Here is a 10043-nt window from a genome sequence, read left to right on the forward strand (position 1 = left end):
TCTGCCAAAGTGAGTCCTCACCAGTCTACCTGTCACAAATGTATTCGTCCATGACAATTGTAGTAAAAGTGACCACCAGAAAGTCTTTATGAAAATGAAAAGTCTCATTTTCACACTGAGGTCTCAATCAATTACTAAATGAGGTTGATTCAGAACAGACCTAGTAGCACAAAATTGCACCTCAATGGGGGATTGTGAGGCACTAGAAGCAACAGAATTGTTCTCCACCACAATCAAGAATCTTATTGCCCTGCATATCCCTTGCTCCCTTAGTGCTATCAAACCAGGAAACTAACACCGGTTTCAATAACCAGCTAAGGAGAACATTCCAGCAGGAGTGCTAGACGTAGTAAGTGTAGACCTAGTGGAGCTACAAAACATTAACACATGTGGAATTTAGTCAGGCCATTTTTGGAATATTGCATGCAATTTTGGTCTCCTTCCTAGTGGACGGATGTTGTGAAACTTGAAAGGGTTTGGAAAAGATTTACAAGGATATTGCCAGGGTTAGAGGTTTTGAGCTATAGCGAGAAGCTGCATAGGCTGGGACTGTTTTCCCTGGAGCGTTGGAGGCTGAGGGGTGACCCCATAGAAGTTTATAAAATCATGACGGGCATGGATAGGATAAGGAGACAAGATGGGGTGTGGGACTCCAGCACTAGAGAACATAGGTTTATGGTGAGAGAGGAAAGATATAAAAGAGACCTAAGGGGCAATCTTTTCACAGAGAATGGTGTGTGTATGGAATGAGCTGCCAGAGGAAGTGGTGGAAGCTGGTACAATTACAGTATTTAAAAGGCATGTGGATGGGTATATGAATAAGAAGGGTTTAGAGGGATATGGGCCGGGTGCTGGCAAATGGGACTAGATTATGTTAGGTTATCTGGTCAACATGGAAGAGTTTGACCGAAGGGTCTGTTTCCATGCTGTACATCTCTATGACTCTGTTTGTTAAACAGCAGAAGCAGGTTGTTATAGACAGAGCTAAGTGATCCCAAAATAAAAAAAAATCAGATCATAACTCTTCAGTCCTGCAATATCTAGTTATGAGTGGTGGTTGACAATTGAACAATTAAATGAAGGAAGAAACTCCATGAATATTCTCCTTATTAATGGCAGAACCCAGCAAGTTAGTGCAAAAGGCAAAATTAAAGCTCTTGCAATCATCTTCAGACAGATGTGTTGATTAGATGATTCATTTTTACCTCTTCTTGAGGTCCCTGACATGACAGATCAAGGCTGCAAAGGAACTAGCCAGACCCAAAGTCAAACTGTTTCAGTATAAGGACAATACTTGCATCTAATTGACAAAGTTCAAAATTGTCCACAAAATGCAGGGCAAATCCAAACCAAACAATTACTATGGTAACCGCCTCAACCTGTCGTCCCCCCTCCCCCACTCCAACCTCTCACCCTCACAACGCGCAGCCCTCCAATCCCTCTGCTCCAATCCCAACCTCACCATCAAGTCAGCGGATAAAGGGGGCGCAGTGGTAGTCTGGCGCACTGACCTCTACACCGCTGAAGCCAAACACCAACTTGAGGACACCTCTTCCTACTGCTCGCTCGACCATGACCCCACCCCCCATCACCAAACCATCATCTCCCAGACCATACAGAACCTCATCACCTCAGGAGATCTCCCACCCACAGCTTCCAACCTCATAGTCCGGGAACCCCGCACTGCCCGGTTCTACCTCCTTCCCAAGATCCACAAGCCTGACCACCCTGGCCGACCCATTGTCTCAGCATGCTCCTGCCCCACTGAACTCATCTCTACCTACCTTGACACTGTCCTATCCCCCCTAGTCCAGGAACTCCCCACATACGTTCGAGACACCACCCACGCCCTCCACCTCCTCCAAGACTTCCGTTTCCCTGGCCCCCAACGCCTTATCTTCACCATGGATATCCAATCCCTCTACACCTCCATTCGCCATGACCAGGGCCTCCAAGCCCTCCGTTTTTTCCTCTCCAGACGTCCCCAACAGTACCCTTCCACTGACACTCTCATTCGTTTGGCCGAACTGGTCCTCACCCTTAACAATTTCTCCTTTGAATCCTCCCACTTCCTCCAGACCAAAGGCGTAGCCATGGGCACACGTATGGGCCCCAGCTATGCCTGTCTCTTTGTTGGCTATGTAGAACAGTTGATCTTCCGTAATTACACCGGCACCACTCCCCACCTCTTCCTCCGCTACATTGATGACTGCATTGGCGCCACCTCGTGCTCCCGCGAGGAGGTTGAGCAATTCATCAACTTCACCAACACATTCCACCCTGACCTTAAATTTACCTGGACTATCTCTGACACCTCGCTCCCCTTCCTGGACCTCTCCATCTCCATTAGTGACGACCGACTTGACACTGACATTTTTTACAAACCCACTGACTCCCATAGCTACCTGGATTACACCTCTTCCCACCCTATCTTATAGAGTCATAGTGATGTACAGCATGGAATCAGACCCTTCGGTCCAACCCGTCCAGGCCGACCAGATATCCCAACCCAATCTAGTCCCACCTGCCAGCACCCGGCCCATATCCCTCCAAACCCTTCCTATTCATATACCCATCCAAATGCCTCTTAAATGTTGCAATTGTACCAGCCTCCACCACTTCTCTTGCAAAAATGCCATCCCGTATTCCCAATTTCTCCGCCTCCGCCGTATCTGCTCCCAGGAGGACCAGTTCCACCATAGGACACACCAGATGACCTCCTTCTTTAGAGACCGCAATTTCCCTTCCCACGTGGTTAAAGATGCCCTCCAACGCATCTCGTCCACATCCCGCACCTCCGCCCTCAGACCCCACCCCTCCAACCGTAACAAGGACAGAACGCCCCTGGTGCTCACCTTCCACCCTACAAACCTTCACATCAACCAAATCATCCACCGACATTTCCGCCACCTCCAAAAAGACCCCACCACCAGGGATATATTTCCCTCCCCACCCCTTTCCGCCTTCCGCAAAGACCGTTCCCTCCGTGACTACCTGGTCAGGTCCACACCCCCCTACAACCCACCCTCCCATTCTGGCACTTTCCCCTGCCACCGCAGGAACTGTAAAACCTGTGCCCACACCTCCTCCCTCACCTCTATCCAAGGCCCTAAAGGAGCCTTCCACATCCATCAAAGTTTCACCTGCACATCCACCAATATCATTTATTGTATCCGTTGCTCCCGATGTGGTCTCCTCTACATTGGGGAGACTGGGTGCCTCCTAGCAGAGCGCTTTAGGGAACATCTCCGGGACACCCACACCAATCAACCAAACCACCCCGTGGCCCAACATTTCAACTCCCCCTCCCACTCTGCCGAGGACATGGAGGTCCTAGGCCTCCTTCACCGCCGCTCCCTCACCACCAGACGCCTGGAGGAAGAACGCCTCATCTTCCACCTTGGAACACTTCAACCCCAGGGCATCAATGTGGACTTCAACAGCTTTCTCATTTCCCCTTCCCCCACCTCATCCTAGTTTCAAACTTCCAGCTCAGTTACTGTCTCCTTGACTTGTCCGACCTGCTTATCTTCTTTTCCACCTATCCACTCCACCCTCTCCTCCTTGACCTATCACCTTCATCTCCTCCCCCACTCACCCATTGTACTCTATGCTACTCTCTCCCCACCCCCACCCTCCTCTAGCTTATCTCTCCATGCTTCAGGCTCACTGCCTTTATTCTTGATGAAGGGCTTTTGCCTGAAACATCGATTTCGCTGCTCGTTGGATGCTGCCTGAACTGCTGTGCTCTTCCAGCACCACTAATCCAAACAGTTACTATGCCAATCAATATCACCAATATTCTGTTCACTTATGCTCAATTAAGTTTTGCTGGGATGAATCATAGCCTAGGTCGAAACATGAACCAAAGACCTCAATTCCAAAAATGAGATGAGAGTAACTGCCCAAGGCACCATAGAACCAGAAAAACAGCACAGACTGAGACAACCTAGCACACCTATCTGGAATGGCTGAATAAAGTAATTGCACATTCAAATGCCACTTGCCGCCACCTGCTGTCTTGCAGGATACAGCTTTTCAGGTGCAAATCCATGTCTTTTTTTAAATGAGTTGAAGGTTTCTCTCTCATTATTTTGTTCTTTTTATTCTTTCATGGGATGTGAGATGAGCTGTCTTTGAGAAGGTGGCAGTGAACTATGTCTTGAACCATTGCAATCCCTTTGGTGCACCTAAGAATGTTTCTCTGTCAAGCAGTATTAAGTTGTGGTTGAGTTTTACCTCTGTAAGTATTGACGTTAAGCTAAGTTAGAAAACAAGAAGGTTTTCAAAGTTGCCTATCAAATCTACAATTTGGTTAAATCACACTCCATGATTGTTCATTAACTAAACACTGCATGATTAAAGGTTACTTGTGATATTTTTGTGAGTAATTCTCATCAGAACCTGCTATGTTTTCATGCCCCCAGTCCAATTGGAGAAGTATTCAGGGCTCGTCTGCGCCAGTTCCCATCTCTTGTGAATTGTTGTACCATTGATTGGTTTAATGAATGGCCAACTGAAGCACTTATGTCTGTTGCTAATACTTACCTAGGGGAGCTGCCAGAGCTAGAATCCAGGCCAGATGTCATGACTGCATTGGTGAGACTTCAATTGCTTGGATTTTAAAAATAATACTCTACAATTTCTTGTTAAAATCTGCATGAAAAACTGAGCTTTCTTCATTTCTTCCCTGAAGGTTAAGATGTGTGTCTCTATTCACCAAACAGTTGCAAAGAAATCCTTGCAGTATCGGGCTGAGCTTTCCAGATACAACTACATCACACCCAAGAGCTATCTGGACTTGCTTAGCCTCTTCTCTGTGCTGATCGGTATAAAGATACAAATGCTAAGAACAGACAGAAACAGGATGAAAGGTGGTCTGGACAAGGTGGTACCCTGAATGAGTTACATTCTGTTATGTTAAATATGTTATATTAAAATTCTGATCACTCTGCTGGTTGGTTTTGGTACTTTTAGACTGCCAAAGAACAGCAAGTTTCGAGGCTTGTTTCATCATTTCTCCTAAGTTAGCTCTTCACAGCAGGTTGGTAGCAAGCATGCTTGCTTTACAGGATGTCAAATAGCAGGGTACCCAAAAATGCATGAGACCAAACCTCTTCTGGACCCTTATGGAAGATCCTTGATCAAAGAACTGCAAGTGATGCTTTTAATTTAGGATGTTGCATGAAGATGTATAAGACCAGGTACAACAAAAACCCTGATGAACCTTTGAGTTCCCTGTCAAATGACACAGCTGGTGTGAGCCTTGAGCTTTAAGTCAGGTAAATTATTAGTCTCATGATGTGTAAGACAAATTCTAATCACAAACAATGCAAGACCATAAGACATAGGAGAAGAAGTAGGCTATTCATCCCATCGAATCTGCTCCATCATTCAATGAGATCATGGGTGATCTGATAATCCTCAACTTCATTTTCCTGCCATTTCCCCAATCAGTCTACCTCAACCTTGAATAGCACCTATGTGCCATCTTTCTGTATTTCATGCACAAGTACATCAAGCTCCTTTCCGTGCACCTTTCTGCAGATTTTCTCCATTTAAATGTTCTGTTCTTTTGTTCTCCCTTCCAAAATGAGCAACTTTACATTTTCCCACACTACACTTGACTTGCCAATGTTTTGTCCACACATTTAACTAATCAATATCTCTCTGTAAACTGATTGCATCCCTCTCACAAACTACCTTACCACGTATTTTAGTGTGTCACAAAGCTGGTCCTTTTTTCTAAAAGCTGTTCCTTTTCTCAAGGATACTGTGTCCTTGTTTTTTTTTCAGAGAGGCCATAAACAGCCCCAGCTCCGATTAGACTGATTTGGTACAGAGAGTAAAGAGTATTGAGAGGCCTTTTTGTTTATACATAAACAGATGAGATTTTAGGCCAAAGCTTTTATGTTTTTAGAAGTAACCTGTAATAGTCAAGGAGATGTGGCCAGCTCTCTACCTGAGCAGTTTAGTTCAGAACTGAGTTGGGAGTTCAGCTGTGGGCTGGTGTGGAAACAGCCTGCTAGACTCTCTCTCCTTCTGCCCTTCTAACTTTGACAAGTAAGCTTTTGTTTCATTTTACAGTGTTTAAGGGATTTACTTATTGGGACTGGTGTGTGTGGATACACTGAGTTCTGTAGGGGTTCTTTATTCTGTTCTTTGTGTTTCGTTGTGTAATTTTGTGAATAAATTTTTGTCTGTTTTAAAACCTGGTAGACAACCTAGCTAACTCACTGTGGGTAATTTTCACTGTACACTTACTGAAAGAAATTGCAAAATTATGGCCTGGGCTACCTGCTTAAGAATGTTTTTAGTGGTGTGTCCTAGTTCACAACAAGTGTCATCTGAAAACTTGGCGACAGTACATTCATTTCTTTCTTCCTAGTCATTAATATATATTGTAAACATTTTCAGTCTCAGCACGGATCCCTGTGGAACCCCTCTGGTCTGAGGTTGCCAACATAAAAAAGATCTCCTTATCCCCACTGGCTGTTTCCTACCCATGAACCAATTCTCTATGCATGCAGGAGAAAGTGAGGACTGAAGAAGCTGGAGATCAGAGCTGAAAATGTGTTGCTGGAAAAGCGCAGCAGGTCAGGCAGCATCCAAGGAGCAGGAGAATTGACGTTTTGGGCATGAGCCCTTCTTCGGGCTCATGCCCGAAACGTCGATTCTTCTGCTCCTTGGATGCTGCCTGACCTGCTGCGCTTTTCCAGCAACACATTTTCACCTCTATGCATGCCAACCCACTACCTCTAACACTGTGGGCTCTTATGATTTAACATTTTTTGAAGTCCTTCATGAATATCTTCTGAAAGTCCAAATAAAACATATCTACTGGTTCCATTCTATCCACTCTAATTATGATTTCCTCAAAAAAATTCTAATAAGTTACTCAGACATGATTTCCCTTTCATAAAGCCATGCTGACTCTACTTGATTAGCTTATGATTTTCAAAATTTTCTGCTGTTGCTTCCTTCATAATTGATTCCAATGCTTTTGCATTAATAGATGTTAGGCTAATACATCAATGGTTACCTACCTTTTGCTTTCCTCTCTATTTGAATAGGGTGTCACATCAGCAGTTTTATAATTCTCTAGTACCTCTCCAATGATTTTTAGAAAACTATAACCAATAGATCCAATATCTCAGGAGCGACCTCTTTTAGGATCCTAGGGTGCAAGTCATCAGGGCCAGGAGCTCATCTGCCTTTAGCTTCATTAGTTTGTCCAATATAGTCTACTACTGCACCAGTGATGGTGATGGTACTTAATACTTCCCCTGCATTCTTTCATATTAAAGGTATGTTCAAAGTATTTTTCACTGTGAAGACTAATGTGAAATACCTGTTTAACTCCTCTGCCATTTCTTTGTTCCCCAAAACTGTCTCCCCAGCTTCATTTTCTATGTGGCCTATGTCCATTTTAACCTCTCTTTTTTCCATTTTACATATTTAAAGAAGCTCGTTTCAGTTTTTTATATTCCTCGCTAGTTTGTCCGATAGTTTATTTTCCTTGTGGTCATTAGGTTTTTATCCTTTGCTGGATCCTGAATTTATCCCGGGCTCTACGGCTATCACTAACTTTTGCATCCTGGTATGAGTTTTCTTTCAACTTAAGACTTACCTTCGCTTCCTTGAATAACCAAAATTGGTTTATCCCTCTTTTAGAATCTTTCCTCCTTATTTTTGCTGTGAATCATGAACTCCTTAAATGTCTACCACTGTTTGCTTACTTTCATTCCTGCTAATCTATCTGCCCACTTCACTTCAGCTAACTCTATCCTTGTTTCATTGTAATTCCCTTTATTTAGTTGAACACAGTTGTTTCCAACCCAAGTTTCTCACTCTTGAATTAAATATTAAATTCTATCATGATCAGGTATACACTAGAATTCTATGGGAACCTAGGGAAGTGATTGCTGGGCCTCTTGCTGAGATATTGTATCATCGATAGTCACAGGTGAGGAGCCGGAAGACTGGAGGTTGGCTAATGTGGTGCCACTATTTAAGAAAGGTGGTAAGGACAAGCCAAGGAACTATAGACTGGTAATCCTGATGTCAGTGGTGGGCAGGTTGTTGGAAGGAATCCTGAGGGACAGGATGCACATGCATTTGGAAAGGCAAGGCTTTTAGGGATAGTCAGCATGGTTTTGTGCATGGGAAATCATGTCTCACAAACTTGATTGAGTTTTTGGAAGAAGTAACAAAGAGGATTGATGAGGGTAGAGCGGTAGATGTGATCTGTATTAGACTTAAGTAAGGCGTTCAACTAGGTTCCCCATGGGAGACTGGTTAGCAAGGTTAGATCTCATGGAATGCAGGGAGTACCAGCCATTTGGATACAGAACTGGCTCAAAGGTAGAAGACAAAGGATGGTGGTGGAGGGTTGTTTTTCAGATTGGAGGCCTGTGACCAGTGGAGTGCCACAAGGATCTGTGCTGGGTTCACTACTTTTCGTTTTATAAAAATGATTTGGATATGAGCATGAGGTATAGTTAGTAAGTTTGCAGATGACACCAAAATTGGAGGTATAGTAGAGAGTGAAGAATTTTACCTCGAATTACAAAGGGGTCTTTGATCAGATGGGCCAATGGCCTGAGGAGTGACAGATAAATGTAAGGTGCTGCATTTTGGGAAAGCAAATCTTAGCAGGACTTACGGTAAGGTCCTAGGGAGTGTTGCTGAACAAAGAGACCTTGGAGTGCAGGTTCATTGCTCCTTGAAAGAAGAGATGCAGGAAGACAGAATGTGAGGAATGCTTTTGGTAGCTTTCTTTTATTAGTCAGAATATTGAGTACAGGAGTTGGGAAGTCATGTTGCGGCTGTACAAGACATTGATTAGACAACTTTTGGAATATTTCATGCAATTCTGGTCTCCTTTCAATAGGAAGGATGTTGTGAAACTTGAAACGGTTCAGAAAAGATGTATAAGAATGTTGCCAGGGTTGGAAGATTTGAGCTTTATGGGGAGAGGTTGAATAGGCTAGCACTGTTTTCCTGGAGCGTCGGAGGCTGAGGGATGATCTCATCGAGGTTTATAAAATCATGAGCTGCTTGGATAGGGTAAATAGACAAGGTCTTTTCCTTGGGGTGGGAAACTCCAGAACTAGAAGGCATAGGTTTAGGGTGAGAGGGAACGATATAAAAGAGACCTAAGGGGCAACTTTTTCACACAGAGGGTGATGCGTGTGTGGAATGGGCTGCCAGAGGAAGTGGTGTAGGCTGGTACAACTGCAACATTTAAAAGGCATTTGGATGGGTATACGAAGAGGAAGGGTTTCGAGGGATATGGGCCGGGTGCTGGCAGGTGGGACTAGATTGGGTTGGGATATCTGGTTGGCATGGATGAGTTGTACCGAAGGATCTGTTTCTGTACTGTTCATCTCTATGACTCTATAACTCTATGTTGTGGTTAGTACTTCCTAGGGGATCTTTTACTGAGGTAAATTATTAAACCTGCCTCATTACCCATTAGCAGATCCAAAGTAGCCTGAATCCTAGTTAGCTCCAGGACATGTTGCTGTAAGAAACTCTATGAATTAACACAAACAAAAACAGAATTTGCTGGGGAAACTCAGCAGTTCTAGTAGTACCTAGGGACAGAAAGCAGCGCCTCTTCTTTAGAACTGAACCTGAAATGTTAACTCTCCTTTTTCTCAACAGATGCTTTCAGAACTGCTCAATTTTCCCAGCAATTTCTGTTTTTGTTTCTGATTTCTAGCATCTGCAGTTCTTTTTTTTTTGCTTAACGTTTCTCCATGAATTAGTTATTATTGTTACCCTTTCTAATTGAATTAACCCAATCTACATGAATACTTAAGTCATCCATAATTATTGCTCTGTTGTTTTTGTGTGCTCCTATAGTTTGTTGATTTATAGCCTATCCTACAGAGTGGCTACTGTTTGGAGGTCTGTACAATATTACCATCAATGTCTTCTTATTTCTGTCCAAATGCACTCTACATCAACCAAGCCTAGGTCATCTCCCACAATTTTTCCATCGCTCCTATATCTCTGAAAGGTCAAATATCCCTGCA

The 10043-nt window shown here is 43.9% G+C and overlaps 1 protein-coding gene across 1 annotated transcript in view; it reads left to right on the plus strand.

Moving 5' to 3' along the window:
- dnah1 (dynein, axonemal, heavy chain 1) overlaps positions 1 to 10043 on the plus strand; it is a 425483-nt gene that overhangs the window by 283028 nt on the left and 132412 nt on the right. The window contains exons 52-53 of the mRNA XM_072582714.1: positions 4428 to 4599; positions 4697 to 4888. Coding sequence (XP_072438815.1) covers positions 4428 to 4599; positions 4697 to 4888 — 364 coding nt within the window. The remainder of the gene's footprint in view (positions 1 to 4427; positions 4600 to 4696; positions 4889 to 10043) is intronic.

Source organism: Chiloscyllium punctatum, chromosome 12, assembly GCF_047496795.1.
Source record: "Chiloscyllium punctatum isolate Juve2018m chromosome 12, sChiPun1.3, whole genome shotgun sequence".
NCBI classification, from domain to species: Eukaryota; Metazoa; Chordata; class Chondrichthyes; order Orectolobiformes; family Hemiscylliidae; genus Chiloscyllium; species Chiloscyllium punctatum.